General features: G+C 42.9%; 1 protein-coding gene across 1 annotated transcript in view; it reads left to right on the forward strand.

Annotated features, from left to right (window-relative positions):
• The window catches only part of KIAA0586 (KIAA0586 ortholog), a 204,864-nt gene that overhangs the window by 50,015 nt on the left and 127,340 nt on the right, over positions 1 to 27,509 (forward strand). The window contains exons 13-18 of the mRNA XM_068254201.1: positions 1,139 to 1,211; positions 4,457 to 4,714; positions 12,198 to 12,381; positions 14,644 to 14,832; positions 18,414 to 18,598; positions 20,425 to 20,541. Coding sequence (XP_068110302.1) covers positions 1,139 to 1,211; positions 4,457 to 4,714; positions 12,198 to 12,381; positions 14,644 to 14,832; positions 18,414 to 18,598; positions 20,425 to 20,541 — 1,006 coding nt within the window. The remainder of the gene's footprint in view (positions 1 to 1,138; positions 1,212 to 4,456; positions 4,715 to 12,197; positions 12,382 to 14,643; positions 14,833 to 18,413; positions 18,599 to 20,424; positions 20,542 to 27,509) is intronic.

Consider the following 27,509-nt stretch of genomic DNA (forward strand, 5'->3'; position numbering starts at 1 on the left):
TTGTCTTGTAATGTACATCTATGTGACCTTGTTCTTAAACGCCCTTATGGTACCCTGCTTATGCAATACCAGCAGAACAGGATCATTCACAAGGCAACTAAGGCAGATGCCTAGGGCCTCGTATCTATCCTGGTTCCTAGATGCCACCTTTTCTGATCCCCATTCCTCATCTAACCTTACCAAAGAAGCCAGGTGGCCAGCAGAGGGAGACAAATATGATATATTGGCTAGGGCCCCATTGCATGTAAATCCTTTTCAGAATACCACATGCTTAGACCTATATTGGAGCCATAACGTCTCTTTTTTGCTTTGATAGTGTTGCTTGACTGCATCAGCCTGTCATATGCCAATAGTTTGTTTATGTGTATATGATGCTTGCCTTTACCTTGGATTTCATAAACTGTCCTCTGCTGGTTGTATTGTCCACGGATTTATCAATAAAGCCAGTTCTTTGTTTAAAGGGGCACTACAGCGAAAAACTGTAACATTTAAAATATGTGCAAACCTATATAAATAAGAAGTACATTTTTTCCAGAGTAAAATGAGCCATAAATTACTTTTCTCCTATAATGCTGTCACTTACAGTAGGCAGTAGAAATCTGACAGAACCGACAGGTTTGGGACTAGTCCATCTCTTCATAGGGGATTCTCAGCAAGGCTTTTATTCTTTATAAAGATATTCCCTAAAAATGATTTAAATGATGATGCTGGCCAGCTTCCCTGCTTGCTACACAGTGTTTTGGCAGTTGGACAGAGCAACTGCCATTCATTAAGTGCTTTGGAAAATAAATATATCCCTGAGAATCCCCTATAAAGAGATGGACTAGTCCAAAACCTGTCACTTCTGTCAGATTTCTACAACCTACTGTAAGTGCCAGCAACATAGGAGAAAAGTAATTTATGGCTTATTTTACGCTGGAAAAAATGTACTTCTTATTTGTATATGTTTACACATATTTTAAATTTTACAGTTTTTCGCTGTAGTGCGCCTGTAAAAAAATTAATTTAAAAAAAAATTGCAAACAGCCCGGAATTACCATTGTCTTGCTGGCCATATATGTTTTTTGTACATATCAGTTCCTATATTCGAATATGTCTATAAAATATTGGTATGCTTATATAGGCTTGTCTTTTGCAGCAACGGTGCAGAGAAAATCCGCATTCAGAAGGCCGTGGATTCATGGATTACCGAGATGACGTCTGAAATTCAGGTCTGTGAAGTGTACCAGTCTAAAAGATGTCAGAAGTGAAGTTCACATTAGCATCATTTTTGCCTTGAAGGTTTTCTTTGCAAATTTATTAATTGCAAAATAAACTTTTTTTTTTTTATTTCCGTTCGAACATGCAATGACTAAAGCCTCATACACAAAGAGAGTAAAAAACATTCAAAATGGCCGATGAACAACTCTTCTTACAGACAACCTTTAAAAAAGTATTTAGCACAAATGACAGCTTAAAGAGAACCCGAGGCGGGGTTCTTCCATCGCAATCCATATACAGAGGCTGGGTCTGTCTATAGAGCCCAGCCTCTGTTGCTAGTTCGTTCCCTCCAAAGCCCCCCCTGCGTGCTGTCAGACCCCATAAAACACAGCCGCGCTACACGGCTGTGTTTACCTCACTACTGTCGGTCTCGGCTGCTCCCCCGCCTCCTGAATCACTCCGGTCCCCGCCCGCATCCCTTCCCTCCAATCAGCGGCGAGGGAAGGGACAGAGGCTGGGACCGGAGCGATTCAGGAGGCGAGGGAGCGGCGAGACTAACATTAGTGAGATAAACACAGCCGGCTGCGACACGCGTGTCGCCAGCGCGGCTGTGTTTTATGGGGTCTGGCAGCGCGCAGGGGGGGGGGGGGCGGGGGCTTTGAAGGAAACGAACTAGCAACAGAGGCTGGGCTCTATAGGCAGACCCAGCCTCTGTATATAGATTGCGATGGAAGAACCCCGTCTCGGGTTCTCTTTAAAGTGTACCTGAGGGGACATGTGAGAAACATTTCTTTATTACTAGAAGCAAGATAGCCAAGATAAAATCCAAACAGTTCATTTCCACCCTTAAATAATGCACAATATGCAAAAGTCCAAACATGACAAAACGGGGTTTTAAAGGGACGATTTCACTCTTTATTCCTCAATCACAGATCTTGTAGGTTGCGGATACAGGGGGTAGACAGATGGTGTCCGATCTTATAGGCTTTCATTGGATACATTTTCCAGTCTGGTCCGGGAAAATGTGCCAAGCTGGGAGTGGATCCTATTTTTAACATAGGATCCGCTTCCTGTGTTTAAAGAGGAATTCCAGTGAAAATAAAGTAATGAAAAAAAGTGCTTAATTTTTACAATAATTACTTATAAATGATTTAGTCAGTTTGTGCCCATTGTAAAATCTTTCCTCTCCCTATTTACATTCTGACATTTATCACAGGTGATGTATGTGGAAATGATGCTGCTTTTTTGGCAGGTGAAAACTGCTGTTATTTCCCACAAGGCAACAAGGTGCCCACAGTGTGATGTCAAGACCTAGAGCCTGACATCACACAGTGGGAGGGGTTTAACCACAATATCAGCAATACAGAGCCCCCTGATGATCTATTGGAGAAAGGGGAAAGATTTCTTAAGGGAAAGGGGGTCTCAGCTACTGATTGGGTAGGAGTTCAATCTGTGTTTACAGTTCCTCTTTAAGCAGAGCTTTAAAATGTCCAGAATGGTTACTTTTTAAAGCAAGTTTGAACTGGCCCTTTATATGTTGTTAGCATGTGATTCACTGCTCTTCCTCCAAAGCCAAAAGATAGATCAGGAGGATGGTACATTGGTCATAGTGCACAATGCACATGCAGTGTAATGGATACAAGCAAAGTGCTATTGCCTCATACAACCAATAGAATTTCAGCATGATGAGATCAGTAAAAAGATGAATATGTAGTGGTTACCGTGGCGGGTCACTACCATCTGCTGACCCTATAGGCACTGCTCTGACTTCCTGATAAACCCCATTGTCTCCAGAATGTGTCGCTCCATGGAGAGCCCTGTACAAACACAGCATGGCTGACTTGTGACATTTGTTACTGTAGTGTTCTAAATGTTTTCTATAAACAGGCATCAATCAAGTACTCGCCTCACTTCCAAAGCTCTTTAAGAACCATAAATTGTATTCCTCCTGCTGTTTTTCTACTTTTTGTTGTTGTTTTGAACATCAGAAAAGACTTAAGTTGCATATTCGCCTAACACAGGAAGATGGATCATGAAGATGATGGATCACAGCAGTGTCCCCAAATAACAAGCGTTTCCCAATCCATCTCCCTGCCGACGCGTACACACGACATCACGCGGCGGGCGTCAACGAGAGTTCAAACGATAGCAGCAGTTTGCGCAGCAGTTATCAGGGATCTTAAAGGACCACTGTCGCAAAAGTCTTAAAATTTCAAGTATATGTAAACACATGTAACTAAAAAGTATGTTTCTTTCAGAGTAAAATGAGCCATAAATTACTTTTCTCCTATGTTGCTGTCACTTACCGTAGGTAGTAGAAATCTGACATTATTGACAGGTTTTGGTGTAGTCCATCTCTTAATAGGGGATTCTCGGCATGGCCTTTTTTCTTTATAAAAACGTTCCCTGAAAAAGATGTATATAAAAATGCTGGCCACCCTCCCTGCTCACCGTACACTTTTTTATTTTTTTTAGCAGTTGGATGGAGCAACTGCCATTCACTAAGTGCTTTTGAAAACAAAGAAAACCTTGAGAACCCCCCATGAGGAGATGGGCTAGTCCAAAACCTATCATCTAGTGTATTTCTACTACCTTCTGAAAGTGACAGCAACATTGGAGAAAAGTAATTTATGGTTCATTTTACTCTGTAAGAAACGTATTTCTTATATGTATATGTCACTGGTCCTTTAAAGAATTGTTAAAGAGAAACCGTGACCAAGAATTTAACTTCATCCCAGTCAGTAGCTGATACCCCCTTTCCCATGAGAAATATTTTCCTTTTCACAAACGGATCATAGGGAGGGTCTGTATGGCTGATATTGTGGTGAAAACTCTACCAGTTTCCTGTCTGTGAACCTCCTTGCATTGTGGGAAATAACAGCTGTTTACAGCTGGGTCCAACTGCCAAAAAAAGCAAGCAGCATCTCCTTCCACTGACATCACCTGCCAGCAGTAAAAATGTCACCATGTGGTCAATGTCAGCATGTAAATCAGGGAGAGGAAAGATTTTACAACAAGAAAACACTAACAAAATCATTTATACATAAATATTATACAAATGAAGCTCTTTTTTTATTACATCATTTTCACTGCAGTTTCTCTTTAAATGTACTTTGTAAAGCGCTTCAGAAATGCGTCTGCATCTATAATGCATAATAATAATAATCTGTATATCAGTTACTGCAGATGATGATTGACAGCAGTTATACGTTATCAGTGGCATTTTTTCAGTGTATTAACAGACTGTGTTCTCCAGGAGGAACTTTCAAGAAAGGATGTTAAGAAGAAGAAACCAGAAGACATAGTTCAGGGACCTTCAATGAGGAGGAATGTAGGAATCGCCAAAGATGTGAAGTATAATAGAGAGCGGGAGATCAAAGCACCGGCCAGGAGTGCACTGAGGACTACAAAGCCTGCAGCTGGGGCCTCAGCCAAGGTTCAGGCTAAGCCTGCTGCAGACAAGCTCATCGCACTCAACAAGAGGACTCTTCTGAAGACAAATGAAAGGTCCAAGGTGAGATCCAGTGAGGTTCACTGTTGTATTAACTCCTCTGTGAACCTAGACACTCCAACCTGAGTAATTGCAAAAAAACCTTCTGTTTTAAGAGGGCAATTTTTTTTTTCTGTGAACCTAGCAAATTGTAGACGATCTGGAAGTACTTTCAGTGATGCTAAGTACCCACGGATAGATGGAGTGGGGATCGTTCCTTGATCCATCTGTCAACATCATGAAAAACGAAAAGCAAACAAAGGGACGTGAATGATCGGTTAAAACGATTGTTGAAATTTTTCGCTACAGTCCACTGACTTTAGCGTAACAGTTGTCGCAGGTAGTTAGCCATCTTTAAACATCGGTTTATACATTTTCTGTAAACGATGTTACATGATGAAGGTGAACGTTGAAACATTTTTTTTTTAAATGTTAAAGGCAACTAAGCACCTATTTCACAAAATATATGAAATGAAAAATCCACCTAAGAGAGGTGTGTAAACAGAGTGGGGCGATAGGCAATACTTACCTTCGGGAGGCTGCTTTCTAATTCCCTGTCTGTATGCGCTTCCCCAGGTGCCGCAAGTTTCAAGCTCCCACTGGGGTATTCCGTGTCCCCGACTGCCGCAATGCAATCTGGGAGATGTAGTCCTTCAATGTGAGTACATATCTTGTTGGGTGATGTACTCGCATCGAAGGACTTTATCTCCCAGCATGCATTGCGGCAGGCTGGAATGCGCAACATGGATGCGGGCACTTCTTACTTCTCCAGTTGCAGGTCTGCCTAGGAAGGAGCACATATAAACATGGGGCTAGGGACACCAACCCGAAGGTAAGTATTACCTGTCAAACCGCTCCACCCTGTATGGTCCCCTTTACTTATTATTATTGATTTATAAAGTGCCAACAAATTCTGTGGAGCTGTACAAAGTAAGAAACAAACATGGGGTACATAATAATACAGACAACTGTGTGCACCAAAATACAGAATAGTTAATTCCAGTCATAAAAAATAACATCCTATACAATAAAACGCAAGTGTCCCTGCGTCTGTCCCTGTGTCAGTTCTTTGCGCTGCTGCGCATGTCAAGCACTGACAGCCGTTGGGACAGGATGCAGGGCCTTCCGGACGTGTGCACGCCGCACTGACTGGTGGCGGCGTAAAGAGACCTAGAGCCCATTTTTAAACGGGCTTAGGTCAGCTAGTGATTAAAGCGGACCCAAACCAAACATTTGGTACTTATCCGTTAGCCGGGCGCATCCTCTAGGTGGCGACAAAACTCCACCAGAGTTACATCTTTCCCTACTATCCATGTCGGCCTGGAGGGGAAGTAGTAATTAGCGCCACCTGCCGGATGCGCCCGGCTAACGGATAAGTACCAAACATTTTTTTAATTCAAAATATTTAGTTGCACCACTCTGACACATACAAAGATAAATAAACACTCCCTCAAGCCTATGAGCATTTCAGTGCATGCTTTACACCCTTCTCTTTTCATAACTAGGGTTATACAGGTGGCAGCCATTAGCAATTCCTCCATTGCTGGACACCATCTACTCCACCAGTTTGCCGGGTTATTTGCCGGCAATATGAAAGGAAGGGAGGGGTTTCTCCAATAAATGTAAAATATTTTATATTTGTCATCATGCAGCTGAAAAAAGGCTGCTATTTATTATTATAATTTAGAAAATACATTTTATTTCTGAAATCTTGTATTTTTAATTTGGGTCCACTTTAATAAAATGTATAACAAATCCAAGACACAAAAGGGTGAGAGAGCTTTGCCCTTGCAAGCTTACAATCTAAAGGAATTTACGATCTTGCCTTATCGGGGGGTGCCTTTTTTAAATAGGTGTTCAGGTCGTTATGAGGTTATTTACAATATTTGAAAAAAAAAAGTAATAACCAAAGGTATTCTATCAGTTTTAGCAGTTCATTTTCAGACACTCCCCCCCCCCCCCCCCCCCTTCGCTTGTAGTCCATTTTACCCTCTTATATTTGCTTCTTCTGCCCCTGCAGGTTAAAGTAACATGGCTTCAGTTTAAGGGCTTACACACATGAGCTGATCCACAGGCAATCAATCATTCTGATTGATTTCTCAATCATTGATATTTTATTGAAAACAGTTTGTAGAAGTAATACTAGTGTTGGAGCAGAGGGGAAATTTTGACTGTAGTTCCACTTTAGCCAAACAAAATAAGGGAACAACAAATGGGTGAACTACAAGGGACCAACATGTTAGAAAGGAGAAATACACACCATTCATATTTCTTCTTCTTTTTTCTATCTTTCTCTTGGCGCTCCAGTTTCTTACCACATCCCAAAACACTGGGTTAATTGGCTTCCCCTTAAAGGGAATGTCCAGGCCCCCAAAAAAAAAAATTCACTACTTGCCCAGGGCTTCCTCCAGCCCCTTGCAGCTGACATGTCCCACGCTGCAGCTCCGCAGATTTTTTTTTTGAGCCTAGACATTTCCTTTAAATTGTTCTTAAAGTGAACTTTAACTGAGAGGGATATGGATATTTCCTTTTAAAATAATACCAGGTTCCTGACTCTCCCGCTGATTCTGTGTCTCTAATACTTTTAGCCTCAGCCCCTCAACAAGCATGCAGATCAGGTGCTCTGACTGAAGTCAGACTGGATTAGCTGCATGCTCGTTTCAGGTGTGTGATTCAGCCACTACTGCAACCAAAGACATTAGTGGACTGGCAAGCAACTGGTATTGTTTAAAAGGACACATCCATATCCCTCTCAGTTAAGGATCCCTTTAAACCATGATGGGTGTATGGCTATGGTGGATTAGATTGTGAGACCCTCTGATGGACAGTTTGTGGCATGTCTGTATATCTGTTAGGCACTGCAGAAGATGCTATCGCTATATAAATATTAAATATTTTAAAATATTTAAAAAAAAAAATCTTTAACCACCTCCTGCAAAATGGATGTTTATAAACAACCTATTTTTGCACCTTGAGGTCATTTTTACATCTATTTTTTGTGTTGCGGTGGGATGGGATGCTTCTTCCGCATCTCACTGCAATGCAAAACATTACAAATATATGACTCCGTGCTGACAGGGTCATATGCATAGCACCGCCACCCGCTCAGTGATGTGCTTCCTGCTGGACAGGAAGTACGTCACTTGGTTTCCTGTTGGTCTGCACATGCACGCTGTGAAGCACTGTCCTTTATACAACATGCGTCCGCCGTAGACTTCCATTACCCCAAGCACCGTGGGTTAAGGTCTCCATAGACTTTCATTGCTTTTGTGGCCCCTTGTAGCAAAAGCTAACACAATGCAGGAATTACCTGCTAGTGTTAAAGGGGCATTTAGAAAAACGTCCAACTGTTCCACTAAAGGGTACATGTGTGTGTTTGCCACGGAAGTGCACGCTCGTGCGCGAGCATTTGAGCCCTTCAACCAATGGCATGAAGTGGTTAAAATAGTCGTACAGTCCCCATGTGATAGAATACAGTATCAATCTATATCTAACTATAGTAGCCCTGCTGATGCAGTAACTTGCATTAAAGCAGCAGGGACAGCCATAATATCCCAGGGGAAGAAAAACATATATTAGTAGATAAATACTTGTTCTACTTACATAACAGATGTATTGTACTGTCCACATTTTGATTTTAGTGAATTTATATAGTAAATAAAGATAAATCTGTTCCAGGCATTTTCCATCTTTACTGTCTCTGACTGAGGCCAATCCTGATGATATTTCCTCCCTTACTCTTTTTTTATTTTTTTTCCTCCTAGAAACTGCACTGTCATATTTAGTTTGCTTTGTAAACACAGCAGAGATCGTATTTCAGCAGCTTCTGCAGAGGAGTCACACTGAACTGCCCTCAGCCAATCAGTGAGGAGAAGGAATGTGGGAGGGGAGATAACAACAGAGTCAGGATGTGGACTACATAATAAACACAGAGCATTGGGTAAATAGAGTTTGATTTTGTGGCTGACAATCCCTCTTTAAGGTGCCCATTTATGGTACAATATTTTCCCCAGGTGCATAATTCAATCAGAGTTTTACATTGAAATTGTGCAGAACACCACGCAGTACAGGGAGAAAATCGACCTGAAACATCAATTGGAATACAGAAGTTTGTTGATCGGAATGTTGGATTTTATGATGGTATCTGAAGAGAGAAAGTGTCCTAATAGCCCCTTTCATGGGAACAAATAATAAAAACCTTCCAACTACTGACGATCCCTCCAATCTGATTGAATGATCGTGTCTGAGGAAAATATTATATCGTTAATAGGCAACCTTACGGTGGCTGGAAGTAGGCCATGACAACCCTGAGTCACTCAGAAGTGTCTCCAGCACTTAGAGATCTGGTGTGATGGAGACTGCTGGAAAATGCATTAGATTCAGGTAAACATTGCCCCAGCGTGACACAGGAGCCATCTATCATCAGCAATCCATCCAACACTTCCACACACATGACCCCTCAGTGCTGGAAATGTTTGGATAACGCCTGACTTGTTAGAGAGCTGCGGCAGGTAGCCAGTAAATCAATGTCAGCAGTGTTCCTGGGGGGGGGGGGGGGGGGGAGGGAGGGTGATACGTGGGGCCCTGATGCTGATGTGTCATCAACCCCGATTATGTACATTATATGCAGGCTGCATCTCACATTACCTCTTCCTTATGCCAGCATGTCTAACTTATTTTTTCACAAGGGAACATGGTTACTATCTTGAGAAGAAACAGGACTCTTATTTGATTTTTTTAAACCCGTTTGTAACAGCCTAGCTGTATAATAACATCCTATGTTATTTAGTTTTTTAAAGTGGACCTGAACTCAGAACTTGCTCTCTGCTCTAAAACATACACAACAGCATAATAACCTTTAACCCCTTCCGTATCAGCAGTCTCTGGCCCCTTAATGGACAACTATCAAAGTTAACTAAAATTCTAAATGCCACATATATTTCCAGTAATTACTAGCAAATAGCGATACAAAGGCCTTTTTTCATCTTTTCATATCTTATGAGAAGAAGATATGACATTTACAGAGAACAGTGTTCACTGTGGGCATTACTATAGGGGACTGTGTCCAGCACATCCAGCATACAGAAACAATCTTCACCGGCTCTAATATTGTGACTGGAATCTGTTCAGAATGATATAAAGCAGAAATATAGCTTCAAATGTGTATAAATAATCATCAGCTGCAGTTCTGTCTGTGTGCCTGATCCTGTCTGTCTGTCTGTCTCTCTCTCTCTCTCTCTCTCTCTCTCTCTCTCCCAGTGTAAAGTAAACCATTTACAGCCAGGTTACAGTTCAGCTCTGTCTTCCCCTCCCCACAATGCTGACACAAATTTGCTACAAAACAGCTTATAAACAAAGCTATTTTTTTACACAGGCTGAGCTGAGAGACCTTGGAAAAGCTTTCTAGTATTGCTGGCTAAAAGCTATATATGTATCCGGAGCTTACAGAAAAAACAATTGCTTTGATAGTTGTCCTTTAAAGAGAACCCGAGGTGGGGATCTTAGAAAGTAATCTATACACAGAGGCTGGGTCTGTCTATAGTGCCCAGCCTCTGCTGGTAGTTGAATCCCCCCTAAGTGCCCCCTGCGCTCCGCTCTCCCCCATAAATTACGGCCGCGCTCTCGGGCATTGTTTACCTCCCTAATGTCACTTACGCCGCTCCCTGCTGCAGAGCGCCGGTCCCCGCCCACGTCCCTTCCCTCTAATCAGCGGCGAGGGAAGGGACGCGGGCGGGGACCGGCGCTCTGCAGGAGGCGGGGGAGCGACGTCAGTGACGCTAGTGAGGTAAATGCAGCCAGTTGCGACACGCTGCGTGTCACCAGCGCGGCTGTAATTTATGGGGGAGAGCAGAGCGCAGGGGGGACTTAGCGGGGATTCAACTAGCAACAGGGGCTGGGCACTATAGCCAGACCCAGCCTCTGTGTATAGATTTCTTTCTAAGATCCCCACCTCGGGTTCTCTTTAACCACCCTGGCGTTCTATTAAGATCGCCAGGGTGGCGGCACAGCACTATATTTTAATTATTTTTGTTTTTAAATCATGTAGCTAGCCTAGCGCTAGCTACATGATTCCCTTCTCCCTGCGGCGTCCCTCCGATCGCCGCCGGCGCGTATGCCCGTCTGGAAATCCCGCTCTAAACGGGATTTCCTTTAGGGCTTCCTCCGTCACCATGGTGACGATCGTGATGACGTCATCGACTTCGTGACGTCATCGGGAGTCCCGATCCACCCCTCAGCTCTGCCTGGCACTGATTGGCACGGGGTCTTTTGGGGGGGTGGCCTCTTTCGCGACGGATCGGCGGCGAGCGGCGGTGATTGACACGAACACGCAGCATGCAAAGTGCTTGCTGCGTGTTTTTTAAAAAAAATGATCAAAATCGGCCCAGCGGGACCTGAGCGGCGCCCTCCGGCGGTCATTGACGAGCTGAGCTTGTCAATACCGCCAAGGAGGTTAAGGGTCAGAAACTGCTGGTTTAAAAAAATGGCGCTTATTGATGTCACTCTGCACTGACTCGCCTCTACTGCCGTTCATGCCGATGAAGAAAGATGCAAATTGCAGAGCCGGCCAGGAACCAATTTCATTGGCTTCTGACCCTGTCAATGAAATCTGCTCCTGACCGGCTCAGGGAGCTCTGCTGTCATACCGATGGCAGGACGACGGAGGTGGACCTGCAGGAGAGTCCAGCAGTGAGGATTGAAATATATGCTCTGTCAGAGATAACAGGTGCAAAACAGGGCGTACATTTTAATCAGCGCAGCCCGGAAGCGGTTACAAATCCTGCAAGAAATCTGCAGTGCATCTACTTCCTGCTTTCATGGAAGCAGACATATTGTTAACATCCTGTGTTCACCAATTAGCTGCTCTGCCATGGCAGAAGCTAAACAAACAAACACAACATTTATATCAAGCTTTTCTCCTGGCGGACTCAAAGCGCCAGAGCTGCAGCCACTAGGACGCGCTCTATAGGCAGTAGCAGTGTTAGGGAGACTTGCCCAAGGTCACCTACTGAATAGGTGCTGGCTTACTGAACAGGCAGAGCCGAGATTCGGCGAATGAATGGGAGGTGAAAATTGCTCTGATGCATGAGGTGAAAAATTCCCGTGGGCTGAAATGGTTAAGGTACATACACACGTCGGATTTTTCCGAACGACCCATCTTTTGGACGCTAAAACGACAGGTCGTTAGGACGTCAAATCGGGCGTGCACGGATCCGTCAAAACGAGCGTTATCAGCTGAACGACTGACTGTACACATGCCCGATTTGACGTCCAAACGACGGGTCGTTTGGAAAAATCCGACGTGTGTATGAGCCTTTAGACATTAATGGCTGTGTGTTGATTTGTTTTGATTGGACAGCAAATTTACACGGCTCTACACTCTGTACACTGACTACTTTACGTTGTATTGAGAATACTATACATTTTCTCTTTTGTACGTTTTTAAAACTTCTCTCCTCTGGAGACACTGGGTACCCTGCTTTTCTCACTGTAATGTTCATTGTAACAGTGTTACAGTGTTCAGAAGGCCGATGAGTCTTCCCTGATTGATGAAGAAGTCTTAAATAGAGTGTATGGAACTCCCATGTATCAAGGACACCGGAGCACTCTCAAGAAGGGGCCTTACCTCAGATTCAGCTCTCCCTCTCCCAAGTCCAAACCAAAGAGGCCTAAAGTCCTGGAGACAGTGAGAGGTAAGGGTCATATTTGTTTCATTAAAAAAATGGTTAAAGTGATCCTGAAGTAAAAATAAACTCATGAGATTTTTAATTGTATTTGGAACTCCTTACCTCAACAGATCAGGACAGCTCCATCCCTGGACGTGTTTAAATCCAGACTGAAAACCCACCTGTTCAGTTTGGCATTTGCAGAAATATAACTTTTGTTGTGTGAATACTTCATCCTACTACCAATTACTGAATCTGAGAGAGCCTAAGCGCTTTGAGTCCTATGGGAGAAAAGCGCTATAGAAATGTTATTGTATTGTATTGTATAGTACAGATGAGAACTAAAACATTAATAGCATGAACATGTGTCTCCTGTTCTTATTTTCAGTTTAATGGCTTAATTTTTAAGATAGCATCAGACTGTGACAGTTGCTGTTAAGCTAAAAAAGAGGCAATGACCCTTTGAACTTTACTGCAGTTTTAACCTCATTAGAAACCTTATCTCCTTTTTTTATCAGATGTTTTAGCTTCTATTTACTTTTCAGAAAATCGGTTAACAAGCTGGCTACAAGCTCTTTCGCATAGAAAACCACTCAAGTTTATGAAAAAATAAACTCTTCTCACTTTAGCGGGAATCGCGCGATTCCCGCTCAAGGCAAACCACTAGCGGTTTTTAAAAACCGCTATCACATGTAACACTATGGCAGTGTTCTCACTTCAACGTTTGCGGTTAGCGTTAACCGCAAACGTGTTACATGCAGCGGTTTGCCTGCGATTAGCGATCACGATTAGCATGCATAGCACCGCTAATCGCGATCGCTCCCAATCTGCTACAGTGTCCAGTGATTTTTCCGTGTTAATCGCGGAAAAAATCACTCCTGCAAAACGCTAGCGGTAATCGCCTGCGTTTTGCGGTTTTAAGTGTGAACGGAGCCTAAATAGTAGCACTGTAAACACCTTGCATTTTCTATTTACTCCTGGCAAAGCCCCTTCTTAGGAGGTGAAGCATGTTATGGTGGGATGATGTTTGTAAATTGTTTAATCCCATCTGGGTAAGAAGGCTCAGACCATATTATATTTGATAGCGAACTATAAGCCCTATATGGTCTGCATTCTGGACCTTAGCCCTTTTCCTAGAAATGTAATTTAATATCTGCATAGACAGGCTTTTTAATTATTTATGGTAAATCTGTTTTAACTGACTCTTGAAAGTATAACAATTGTTATTTTTCTTAATTTGAATAAGGTTTGTGCATTGTTAAGCACTCATACTACACAGAAAGTGCTAAAATAGGCCAATCATTAACCAATCCTAATTGGATGTGTGCGTGAACCCTTAGTCTGCATTGTCAGGTTATCTTGTCTCACAGCAAAAGTAAAGGTGGCCATACGTTTATCGATTTTTTTCCATTCAACATCCAGCTGAGTTGATCACGCTAATTGAATCTGCTAAAAATCGATACCACATCCAGCTCAATTGGCCGAAATCAATCGAATCGGTCAATCGCTCCAGATGGAAGATATTGATTGGTGGCCGGTCAAAAGCGGTGATCAATGGCCCATAGCATTGCACTGGATCAAACAAGGCAACACTGGTGTTTGTTAGATTTGCAATAGGTTTCATACTGGAATCTAATAAAAATCTATTCCTCGTATGTGGCACAGATCAGATAGATATGATCGGACAGGGATCTATCTGATGGTCAAATGTGGTGGCCATCTATAAATGTATGGCCACCTTAAAGTGTACCTGAGACAAAGAATGTCTCAACATTTATACTTGCCTGGAGCTCCCTCCAGCCCCTTTCAGGCCGTTGACTCCCTCGCCATCTCCCTGGGCCGCTCCAATCCCCCAGCCGGTCTGATACATTTAGTCAGTTGCGCAGTAATACTGCGTAGGCGCAGAGCGCTCCCAGCTGTGGGAGCCTAAGGGGTGCACACGTTCGGCTGGGCCAAGCATGCACGACTGACCAAATGTACCGGGCCGGCTAGTGGGGGATCAGAGCGGCCTGTGGAGACAGCAGGGGAGCTGACTGACTGAAGGGGGATGGAGGAAGCCCCAGGTAAGTATAAATGCTGGAACATTCTTTGTCTCAGGTTCACTTTAAGTTGACATTTGTTGTTTTTATCCCTTTATTGAGTGAATTGGCACTCCAGCTGCTTGGTTAGCATAGAACATATGACACATCGCAACACACAAAAAATAGTTTGTACTGCCTGTATTCGGTAGGAAAGGAAATGTAATATATTCTCATTAATAAAATCATATTCTTTGTATTGTGATTCCAGGTGTGAAAGTAAAATCAGCCAAGATACAAACAGGATCACATGACCTAGAGAAACGTGTTACCAAGGTGTCACATGACTTCTCTGTGCCGAAGGATATTGAGCCTCAGTATGTGTTCACCCCCGCCAGAGAGCCCGTTTCCTCATCTGTGCCTATGAAGGGGCACCTTATCCCAATGGCCATCCCTCTAGGTAAGGATTTATGGAACAGAAAGGAGCTGATTGTGACTTCCAGCTCAGTTCTGGCATTACCTGGTGACACCTTTCTAAATTCAATTTATTCTATAAAATGGGAGAGTTGTATTTTATGGTAAAGGTGGCCACACATGATACAATAAAAAGATGAAGATTTTATTACAGTTCAATAAAAACGGTTGTGTAGTAAAATTGAAAGCTTTCTTTTTATTTGACCGAGAAATCTGATCGAATTTTCCTTTTTTTTCGAAATAAGTCAGTTGGAGTAGATGATTTTTCTGATCAATTGTTCTGAAGATTGAATGGTATAGAATACATTGGCAATGTTTATAGACCCAAGCAATTTTTGAGTCACATTCACATTAGGCCTACCGCGGTGCTTGGTGCACCCAAATTTCCCTGCACCGTTTTGCGCTCGAACTCAGCATCCTGGTCCTAGCCACAGCACAGTGCACAACAAAGCCCTTTTTTGCAGATATCAGAAGACATTTTCAGCCACCACATAGGTGAGCAAATTAACACTTGTGTGAAGCTCAATGCAGGGATTTTTACACACAGGAAGCGCTTGTGTAAAACTCAATGCAGGGATCTTTACACACAGGAAGCGCTTGTGTAAAACTCAATGCAGGGATTTTTACACACAGGAAGCGCTTGTGTAAAACTCAATGCAGGGATTTTTACACACAGGAAGCGCTTGTGTAAAACTCAATACAGGGATTTTTACACACAGGAAGCGCTTGTGTAAAACTCAATGCAGGGATTTTTACACACAGGAAGCGCTTGTGTGAAGCTCAATACAGGGATTTTTACACACAGGAAGCGCTTGTGTAAAACTCAATGCAGAAATTTTTACACGCAGGAAGCGCTTGTGTGAAGCTCAATGCAGACATTTTTACACACAGGAAGTGCTTGTGTGAAGCTCAGTGCAGGGATTTTTACACACAGGAAGCGCGTCTCTGTTCCCCAACCCCTCCCTTGGTTTTCTCTCTAATTTAGAGTTCGAGTTAGTATTTATTGCTATCTCTGAAAAGCAAGAGATGGTTGCTGGTTTTACTGGATGGACTTTCTCACACGTTTCTGCACTTGCCGTAACCTGTGTGGACTGTAGGTGGGGAAAGAGTATTTCCATCATGTAAATGCACACCATGTTTAGGTAATGGATGTTGGTGACATTTATCACAAATAATGTAAAAGTAATGCCAGTGCTTTCTTACATCAGCATTGTGTGACCTTTAAAATCCTGTATAACCTTTACAGTGTGCAGTCTAATAGTTTCTCTGTCATCAGTTCAATTTCCCCAAGGAAGGGGAGGGGCTAGAGCCCGCCTAGTCTGTAAAGGAAGCTGTGCTGTGCATTTTTTATAAGAAGCACCTGCAATCCGTTCTGGCTTCAGCAAATGTGTCTCCATTTTCTCAAAAAGAAAAAAACAGTTCTGCTCAGATTATGTCTGTATAGATGAAGTGCTTAAACACAATGCATTACACAGTCCTATATGTCTACAGTGGCTTGCAAAAGTATTCGGCCCCCTTGAAGTTTTCCACATTTTGTCACATTACTGCCACAAACATGAATCAATTTTATTGGAATTCCACGTGAAAGACCAATACACAGTGGTGTACATGTGAGAAGTGTAACGAAAATCATACATGATTCCAAACATTTTTTACAAATCAATAACTGCAAAGTGGGGTGTGCGTAATTATTCAGCCACCCCCTTTGGTCTGGGTGCAGTCAGTTGCCCATAGACATTGCCTGATGAGTGCTAATGACTAAATAGAGTGCACCTGTGTGTAATCTAATGTCAGTACAAATACAGCTGCTCTGTGACGGCCTCAGAGGTTGTCTAAGAGGATCTTGGGAGCAACGACACCATGAAGTCCAAAGAACACACCAGACAGGTCAGGGATAAAGTTATTGAGAAATTTAAAGCAGGCTTAGGCTACAAAAAGATTTCCAAAGCCTTGAACATCCCACAGAGCACTGTTCAAGCGATCATTCAGAAATGGAAGGAGTATGGCACAACTGTAAACCTACCAAGACAAGGCCGTCCACCTAAACTCACAGGCCGAACAAGGAGAGCGCTGATTAGAAATGCAGTCAAGAGACCCATGGTGACTCTGGATGAGCTGCAGAGATCTACCGCTCAGGTGGGGGAATCTGTCCATAGGACAACTATTAGTCGTGCACTGCACAAAGTTAGCGTTTATGGAGGAGGGGCAAGAAGAAAGCAATTGTGAACAGAAAAGCATAGGAAATCCTGTTTGCAGTTTGCCACAAGCCATATGGGGGACACAGCAACCATGTGGAAGAAGGTGCTCTGGTCAGATGAGACCAAATTGGAACTTTTTGGCCAAAATGCAAAACGCTATGTGTGATGGTAAACTAACACTGCACATCACTTAGAACACACCATCCCCACTGTCAAATATGGTGGCGGCAGCATCATGCTCTTGGGGTGCTTCTCTTCAGCAGGAACAGGAAAGCTGGTCAGAGTTGATGGGAAGATGGATGGAGCCAAATACAGGGCAATCTTGGAAGAAAACCTCTTGGAGACTGCAAAAGACTTGAGACTGGGGCTGAGGTTCACCTTCCAGCAGGACAACAACACTAAACTTAAAGCCAGGGCAACAATGGAATGGTTTAAAACAAAACATATCCATGTGTTAGAATGGCCCAATCAAAGGCCAGATCTAAATCCAATCGAGAATCTGTGGCAAGATCTGAAAACTGCTGTTCACAAACGCTGTCCATCTAATCTGACTGAGCTGGAGCTGTTTTGCAAAGAAGAATGGGTAAGGATTTCAGTCTCTAGATGTGCAGAGCTGGTAGAGACATACCCTAAAAGACTGGCAGCTGTAATTGCAGCAAAAGGTGGTTCTACAAAGCATTGACTCAGGGGGCCGAATAATTACGCACACCCCACTTTGCAGTTATTGATTTGTAAAAAATGTTTGGAATCCTGTATGATTTTCGTTCCACTTCTTTGTATTGGTCTTTCACATGGAATTTCAATAAAATTGATTCCTGTTTGTGGCAGTAATGTGACAAAATGTGGAAAACTTCAAGGGGGCCGAATACTTTTGCAAGCCACTGTATGCTTTACAATTTGCAACTTTCCACAATTAGCTCAATTTTAACCTTATTGGAGGAGATTAAATTCTGACATAAAACATACGGTAACTTTTATTGACTCATAAAACCTATCATATACTGCTATTAGTACTGGTGGTGATTGGCTGAAAGGAGAGAAGTGGCAGATAGCCTCTATCAAACAATACCTATTATAGCTGCAAAGGTTTGTAGCCTCTCTCACTTACTATTGTAAACATCTAAGAATCTCCCCACAGCAAGCCAACACGTTTCACCCCCTCAAAAGGGGTTGCTTCGTCAGGGAGCAAAGTGCTCAGTGCAAAGGTACAGTGCTCAGTGCAGACATATATTAAATATACATTTTAATCATGTTGAAATGTATTTAATGCAGGCAGGACAATGAATAAAAGGCATCCTTTCAGTCACTGCTTTGTTGCTTGGTACAATGCGGAAGGAACCTAACATCCGTGAAATCATTTTGCTTTCAGGGAGGTCGCGGTTCGATGGTGCCGCTCCTTTACCCTCCGCTGTCATCCTTACCAGACCTCAGCCGATAACCGTCAATGTGTCAGTTCCGCCGCAGTCGCCTAAGCCACAGCTGAAAGTGTTGAAGCCCAACATAGCGGTTGTGGAGATGAAGTCTGAGAAGGACCCGCCGCAGCTCAGTGTCCAGGTATGGTGCTGTATACTGCTGTTACTGTCTCTAGTTTTGTCTTTTTAGATTCTGATTTTTTTCATGTCACTCAGCAATGCTCATTTCCTACAGCTTTGTATTGTACACACAATTTTCCCTCAATTTGTGTCGCCTGCCAAGGTTGAAATCGAAAAATTAAAAAATTCTAAATAAATTATTAGGCATATGTTTGAAATGTTAATTTGAGCTAGTGTAATAGGCACTATCAATTATGTTTTATTGTGTTTTCTATCACCTACAGTAGGTAGTAAAAATCGTACAAATCTGACAGGTTTTGGACTAGTCCTCTAGTCCTTCTAGTACTAGAATTCTCAGGGTGTTCCTAATTTTTAACACAAACAACAGTATGGGCTTGATTCACTAAAGCATGCTAACACAGTTAGCACGCCTAAAAGCTTTGCATGTGCAAACTACAGTGCTAAGTAGTTTGCACGGGCAAAGCTGTTACTGATCGCGCGCTATTTGGTGCGCGCGAAACGTCGCACCGTCCGTGTGCAAAGTACGCTTATCAGACTATTTTGCACGCGGACGGTGCAGCATTTTGCGCGCACCAGTGCAACGCTAAACTTTTGCACGCATATTAGCGCGTGCAAAGGCACTTTGCATGTGCTAAGGGGCTTTTCACTGGCATGCTAACACTTAGCATGCTTTAGTGAAACAAGCCCTATGTGTGCTCCATCCATGCCAAGCCAGGAAAATGGATACACTATTTAATGCATAGAGTCCTCCCACTGGCATAACAATAACACCTCAGTGGCAGGGGGAGGGGCAGAGCTTGGAGGGAGCCCGAGAGGTAGTCCTGTATGCAGAGCAGAAATGCAGTGCGAGCAGCCAGCCAATCACCATCCAGGGACTGAATCTGCATGGTGATTAACTGGCTGCACACAGGCAGTTTACTTACCAGAAAGTGAGTGGAGGAGACGCGTTCACCGGCAAAAGGCAATATATAATACACTTCTGCTGCGTATAATGCTCTGCAAATCAATGTACTGGACCGGGACCCGTTGCTCCCAGCCTGCCTTCCCCTGTGATGGAGGAGGGGCCTGCTGACAGATCTCTGCAAGGGGGCCCGGTCCAGCATAGTTACGTGTCTGAGTCCTCCGAACACGTTCTTTGACAATGAGTGGAGGTCAGGTATCATCCAGAGCTGCTCTCTCATAAATGGGATTTGGCTGGTATCTGTGACAGAAGAAAGGAAGAAGAGAGTGCTTCTGTGGTGCAATACCTTTTATTAAAATAGCAAATGCACATACAAGACTGTAGTCCTTTACAATCATATCTCATATGCCCAATGTTCCACTCCTCGGGCATCAGCAAGGAGACATCAAACAAGGCTCAGTGGGTGGTCCGGGATACATGCAGCCTGCTTTATGCTCTATTTCTAAAAGCACTAACTGCATGGCAGTTGCTCAGTACTTGCTGTGGAGTTTCTAGTTACAGTATGGGCCCTTTTCCACTAGCAGTCGCAATCATAAATCACAAACACCAGTGACTGTGATTTTTCATTGATTTTGTTAATCGATTGCAATTTTTCATTTGCATTGCATTATCCCTCTTATAATCGCTCCAGAAAGCGATTTGTGATTTGCGTTTTACAAATAGAATCACTAAAGTGGAAAATACTTCTCATGATTTCTATGATAAATTAGCAACCGTAGCGATTTAAAAATCACTAGTGATTTGCTATTTTGCGTTTCATGCTGTGCAGTGGAAAAACGCCCTCAGTGTGTTTAACAAAACAAGTAGCTGAATTTAAATTGATTCTGCCAAGAAGGAAGAGCCATGTAACATTTTTTCTTCCTTAGGTTTTGCCATGTGTGGATATTGATAGCATAGCCAGTGACAGCCCCGCCACAAGCCAGAGGACTCCGAGTGTAGAGCTGCCGCCTCGTACCCCCAGCCCTGTCCAGCCAGACATTCAGGTGAGAATATGAAGCACGGTTTAGTCCTTTGCTTTTTATGCTAGTATTTTTAAACCCCTTTTGTGCAGTCATGCCTCACATGTCCCTCTAGGTTTCCTTTTACCTCACTTATACTCACTTTCTGACTTGCATGCCACTATCCTATAGAGCACAGGTCTGAAACACAAGGCCCGCGTGCCAAATGCAGCTCACTTTACCATGTTATGTGGCCCTTAAAGTGAACCAGAGACAAAGCACCCACGTGTATTTTACCATATATATCGGTGCGAACATTAGAGAAAACAGCCCTGATAAAAGCTCAGGAATCATTATAGCGGAGTCTGTCTTCTCTGATGTCTTTTCAAGCCCAAGCCTGCCCCCTTCTGGCTCTGCAATAATGATTCCTGAGCAAAGCCAGACTGAATGCTCAGTCGGGAATTCTATCAGAGCTGATAACAAGCAGGCTGAGCAGTCAAGGATGAAACAGAGAGCAGGGTAGGTGTTTTCTCTAATGTTCCCACTGATATACAGTATATGGTAAAATACATGAGGGTGCTTTGTCTCTGGTTCACTTTAAGAGCTTTAGATGTGCATCATTGTAAGCAAAAAAAAAACCAGTACACTGCCTCACCATCCAGATGATGACAGTGTTTCTGGTTAAAGCATTGACACTTTGAGCCTGGGTGCAGCAGCATCCCCCACCACCACCACCACAACGAAGTTTGAATGTTGTCCCCAAATATTTACCTGCTCCAGTGCTGCGTCATGTTTCTTCTGTTCTTCCTGGCAGCTGCATGCTCTATGCTTGCATACCTCCAGCTCCCGATCACATCACGTCACGTCTTCAGAGGTATGCAGCTTAGAGCAATAGAGCATGTGTCTGCCACAAGATTAGAGGAGAGTGAAAGCAGCACTGGAGCAGGTAAATATAAAATTGCTTCACTGTGCTATTCTGCAGAAGGGGGAGGAGCGGAGACCCCCCACCCTACTGTCACTATAGTTAGATGTTAAATCTTAATAAACAAGTACGCACATGACTAGGTTTTACATCTTGGACTTTTCTGTGATTGAGTATGACACCCCTGCCATAGAGTATATTGTATATTTTCATTGTGTTTGAGGAAGGGTTGCAGCGGCAGCTCCTCCGCTTGAATCCCCCGCCACGGGGGACTTCGGAAGTCTTCAGGAGACAAGTCCTCCCGAAGACAGGTGGCTCCATACTGCGCATGCGTGTGCGCAGTGTGGAGCGGCCCGGAGCCTCCTACATGGCTGAGAGGGAGCAGTATTGACCAAATTGGTTGAATACTGCTACGGGGCAGCCATTGCTGAAACGGGAACCGGGAGAGGAGAGGGAAGGTTCTACAGGACCCAGAGCCTTTCCTCTCCTTTGGTAAATATCTTGCTTTTTTTTTTCCAAACCGATTCCCAAACCTTTAAAGCGGATCCGAGATGAAAAACTATCTATAACAAGTAACTTGTCTATATATCTTATCTAAAGTTTAGATAGTTTACACAGCAAATCTAGCTGCAAACCGCTTTACTAGAATATGATTATTTCTTCCTGTGATACAATGACAGCAGCCATGTTGTTTGTAAACCTTACACAGAGGCAGGCTTATCTGCATCTTGAGCAAAAAAAAACCTAATCCTCCATCCTCCCCTCTGCCCCTGAAATCTCTGGCTAGTAATACCTCCCCCTCCTCCTGCCCAGACTGAGCTCCCATAAGCCCTTGCTGTCTGAAAGTGCCTTGGCTTTCTGAAAACCTGTGGGCGTGGCTTGTTTAGTTTATAGGGAATTAGAGTATTAAAACAAAAACAAAAAAGTGTTTGGCTTGAGGAATGCCCTATAAACAATAGGAAAGGAACACAATTATGCAATGAGTAAAAGTTTTTCTCGGATCCTTTTTAATGTCACAAATGGCCTTTTTTAAACTATTTACTTTGTAACATGTCATATGACATAGAAGTTGTGGTATATCCCTTGGATCAATAGAACAGCCATTATTGTTTGAACTTTCCTAGCTATAGCTGTATGCTATAATGGATTTTCTCTATGCCTTTTGCTCTCCTCTTGCATCCCAAATACATATTGGTAGGTAGATTGACTTTTCTACCTGGCCAGAATGTTGCGGTGCCATGTTCCATCCCCCTTGCAACACAACGCAACACCAAAAACAAGATTCACGACAGGGTCATATGCATGGCGCCGCACTCCGCTGGCACGCCCCCTGCAAACCCCCCCCCCGCGATGTACTTCCTGCTGGACAAGAAGTATGTCACTGGGATTCCCGACTGCCCCGTCGTATTTGCATTGCTCCACGCTTGCGCGCTGCACCACCGCCGCCAACAAATGTAACATTTCTGCGCCGTGCATTGATTTCAATGTATTCCGCTGTGCTGCCCTGAAAGTCGCACAGTAACGCACTGTGGGCGTATGACTATAGTAGGGATTACATTGTGAGCCCCTCTCAGGGACAGTTAAGTGACCAGATAATATACTCTGTACAGCGCTGCGGAAGATTTCACTGCGATATAAATATTAAATAACAATATTACTATTACCACACTGCATTGAGTAGCACAACGTTCATGGTTTCAGAGATGCTCAATACATTTCTGTTGATGTCTAAGAAAAGAATCTATCACTATCTGATCGCATTCCAATCAGGGAAAGCTTGAGCAGCTTGATATATAAGGCCATAATAGACCTTAAAGTGATCCCGAGGTGAAAATAAACTGATGAGAGAAACAATTTTATCTATCCTCCTACTCCTAAAATGATTTTTTATTTTTTTTTTAGATATCCCATGGTTTTATGTTTTAAACATTTACAAAGTAATCTTAATGTTTTATTGTCTCTGCTCAATGGCAGTCTAATGTGTCCCAGAGCTAAAATACATGAACTATTGACCTTTTTTTATGGATCCCCAGCCCTCAAAAGTTGTTCTCTTCTGGAAAAATTTTATGGCTATAATTCCTTATCAGTGAGGGTTACGCTATAATCCAGCAATGATCCGACAGAGCAGAAACGGTCACTTGCATGCCTGAAGTTTCGCTCTTTCAGGCCAAAAAAATAAGCACAGCCTAGTTATTTGTGTGCTTGGCTTACTGAACAGAAAGAGCTGAGATTCGAACCATGGTCTCCTGTGTGGCAGAGCCTTTGCAACTGCTGTTCAGGAAATGCTGTTGAAAACAAACAAAACCCTGAGAATCCTCCATGAGGAGATGGACTGGCCCAAAAACCTTTTGGTTCTGTCAGATTTTTAACTGCCTACTTTTTTTTACGATAGTGGTCCTTTAACCAGGACACTATCAAATCACAATATCTTTAGAGAAGCTCTAGTTTCTCTTTTGGCTGCAGTTTGGGGTGTTATCATCTGGCCGTTTTGCGTCCCTAATTGTTAGAATAGAAGGGATAATGGGTAAGTGCCTCTCTCACTGCAGCCAGCGCTCATGAATTATTCATATTAGAATCACTCTCGCTGCAGAACAATCATGCCGTCTGCCAGCGCGTCCCGCTTATAGCAGCAATTTCTTTGGGTTTTGGCAACTTCTCAATAATGTCCGCAAAGATTACATGCGTCTGAGTAATGGAAAACATCTGTGTGATTTGTGATAAAACAAGCTGTTTCCATAACATTAGACAACAGATTAAATGACGGAGCGAGGCTGGCCCTGATTAAAGCGCAGGCAGTCGGGTACGGATCGCTGTTTATTGTTTAGGTAAATTGAATCTGCTGAACTCTTGTGTTTTTCTGTAGAACTCTCTGGGCAGTTCTGTAACCCATAACAACCAATCAGAAATCTGTTTATTAGCTCAACCAGAATAGTGTCTGACAGAATTCCACGATTCATTAAAGGGGCACTACAGCGAAAAACTGTAAAATGTAAAATATGTGCAAACACATACAAATAAGAAGTACATTTTTCTAGAGTAAAATGAGCCATAAATTACTTTTCTCCTATGCTGTCACTTACAGTTGGTAGTAGAAATCTGACAGAAGTGACAGGTTTTGGACTAGTCCAGTCTTTATAGGGGATTCTCAGGGATATATTTGTTTTCAAAAGCACTTAGTGAATGGCAGTTGCTCTGTCCAACTGCCAAAACACTGTGTAGCGAGCAGGGAGGCTGGCCAGCATTGTTATTTAAGTCCTTTTTCGGGAATATTTTTATAAAGAATAAAAGCCTTGCTGAGAATCCCCCGTTTTTTCGAGAACAATCTGATAGGAAATGCTGGAAAAATGTTGATGATTGTGTGTTGTAGTTGTATCATGTATGTTGGATTGTATGAAAAGATCTTTTAGATCCAGATTGAAGAAGTTTTTCAAAGAATATAATCTTTAGTTGTATTGTGATCATAACAAGATGTTATTTTCTTCCAATTAATGTTTTGTGAAGTATAGTAAAAATAAGTAGTTTAATATACCGGTAATTGTTTTTATTTTGTTGTATGTGAAGTGTGTTTATTATTATTTTTTGTTTTATAGGTGTATTTTTTCTTTTTTAGTAGTTGAATATTATGATGGATGGTTTAAGCTAAGTGGTGATGTATTGCATGTATGTATGTATGTATATGTATATATCTATATCTATCAGAAAGACAGGTATGGTAATGTTTGATAATTGTGTTCACAGCAGCAGCTGGTCTTGTACTGTCTCAGTGTTTCAGGAGGTATGATCTTGTTTGTGATCAAATTGAGTCACAGCAATGGGCCATACTGTATAGTGGCATAAACTGACCAGTATTGCCCATGGGCTATGACTGAAACCTTTTCCTTGCTGCATGTCTTACAATTTTTTTTTTCTGGCCTGTGGCTCTGATTCAATACTTTTCCTGTCCTTGTGCTCAAAGGGGCAAAAGTTGGAGTTCTACTCAGTCAGCACCCCAGGTCAGAGTTGACATGTAGGGACTTGTAAACAAATTTGAACTACAACCAGGTTTACAACAGTGAACTGCAAACTTGTCTCTCCAGCTGTTAATGATCTATTAGTCCCACAATGCATTGCAGGAGTCTGACTGTCACAGTCATGATTCATAAAGGCAAATGCATTGTGAGACAAGTGTGCAGAGCAATGAGATACAGCAATGGACCATTCTGTGTAGTGGCATACACTGGCCAATTTTTGCTCCACTTTTCCTCATCAAGGAGAGTCCATAGATACAATGCAAAAGCAATTCTGGTCTTCTTTCTGTTACTTAATAGAGCCATTTTTAATTGCTCTATGGAAAAAAATTCCCTTAACACGACCCTCCAAATTTTTTTTGAGGTAAAACACAGCTATAGGCCTCTTGCACACTGCACGCGATTCCGATTCAGATTCCGCTTTTTAATCAGTTTTTACATCCGATTCAGATTCCGATTTGCAGTGTGCAGGGAGCAAACTGCAAATCGGAATCTGAATCGGATGTAAAAACTGATTAAAAAGCGGAATCTGAATCGGAATCACTTGCAGTGTGCAAGAGGCCATATAGTGGTTCTGAGGTAATAATAACTTCAGAATCAATAAATTCGAACAATTAACATGAAGAATACAGCTCAATGGACGCTTGCAGCTAAAACTGACATCTGAATTACCTATCTGAGGTAAAATACAGCTCGAGCTGAAAAAAAGAGATTCCGGTAAAAAAATACTGTCACTTCCGATCGAATAAACCATTAGATCTATGTCGATCTTTTTTTCTAAATTTGAATTTTTGGCATATTCGATCATTTACCCCGGATTTTCAGCCTAATCGAACGTTCGTGTATGGTATTTCGAAAACAACTATGCGATCTTTTCGATCTAACGGGATAATCGAACGAATTTATCTAATCGTAACAAAATTAAAAAATTGTACCATGTATGGCCACCATAATCCTTACCAAGGCTGTGGATTTGGTACAAAAATCTGCCTTTCAGCCCTACTGCCCTCTTTGGCTGCAGTAGTGTCTGATTCACACCAGAAACAAGCCTGCAGCAAATCCTGTCTGATTTGACAATGTCAGAAACACCCGATCTGCTGCAGGCCTGTTCATGGTCTATGGCTAAAAGTATTAGAGGCAGAGGATTAGCAGGACTGCCCAGGAACTGGCATTACTTAAAAGGAAATAAATATGACAGCCTCCATATACCTCTCACCTCAGTTGTCTTAAAGGAAACATGCAAGCTAATGAAAAACAAAAAATCTACTTACCCGGGGCTTCCTCTAGCCCTTGGCAGCCATCCTGCGCCCTCGCTGCAGCTCCTCTCCCCGCTGGTGGCCTGGAGTCCCCTCCGTTGCAGATGTTGACCTCTCCAGGTTGCCATCTACTGCGCCTGTGCGAAAGTCGCTCGCAGTTGCACTGATGTGGTCTGGAGTGTACTGCTCAGTAGTTCTGCGCCTGCACAGAACATTCCAAACCACTTCAGCGCGACCTCGAGCGGCTTTCGCGCAGGCGCAGTAGATGCCTGTCGGCATCTGCACCGAAGGGGATTCCGGGCCACCGGCAGGGAGCAGAGCTGTGGCGAGGGCGCAGGATGGCTGCCAGGGAGGAAGCCCCAGTTAAGTAGGTTTTTTGTTTTTAACTAACTCGGACCTTCTTCCCTTTAAAGAGAACCAGAGACGAAGCACCCTCATGTATTTTGCCTTATAAATCAGTGGGAACATGACAGTAAACACCTAATCTGCTCTTTGTTTCATTGTTCTCTGTTTAATCTGACTGTTACCACCTCTGATAAGAATCCCCGACTGAGCATTCAGTCTGGCTTTGCTACTGAATGATTATAGCTGAGTCTTTCTTCTCTGGTGTCTTTTCAAGCCCAAGCCTGCCCCCTTGTGGCTCTGCTATAATGACTCAGCTATAATCATTCCCGGCAAAGTCAGACTGAATGCTCAGTCGGGAATTCTTATCACAGCTGATAACAGACACTTTTAGCAGTGAGGATGAAACGGAGAGCAGGGTAGGTGTTTTCTCTAATGTTCCTACTGATATATATGGTAAAATGCATGAGGGTGCTTCATCTCTGG

The sequence above is a fragment of the Hyperolius riggenbachi genome, chromosome 9 (genome assembly GCF_040937935.1).
Source record: "Hyperolius riggenbachi isolate aHypRig1 chromosome 9, aHypRig1.pri, whole genome shotgun sequence".
In the NCBI taxonomy this organism is placed as follows: Eukaryota; Metazoa; Chordata; class Amphibia; order Anura; family Hyperoliidae; genus Hyperolius; species Hyperolius riggenbachi.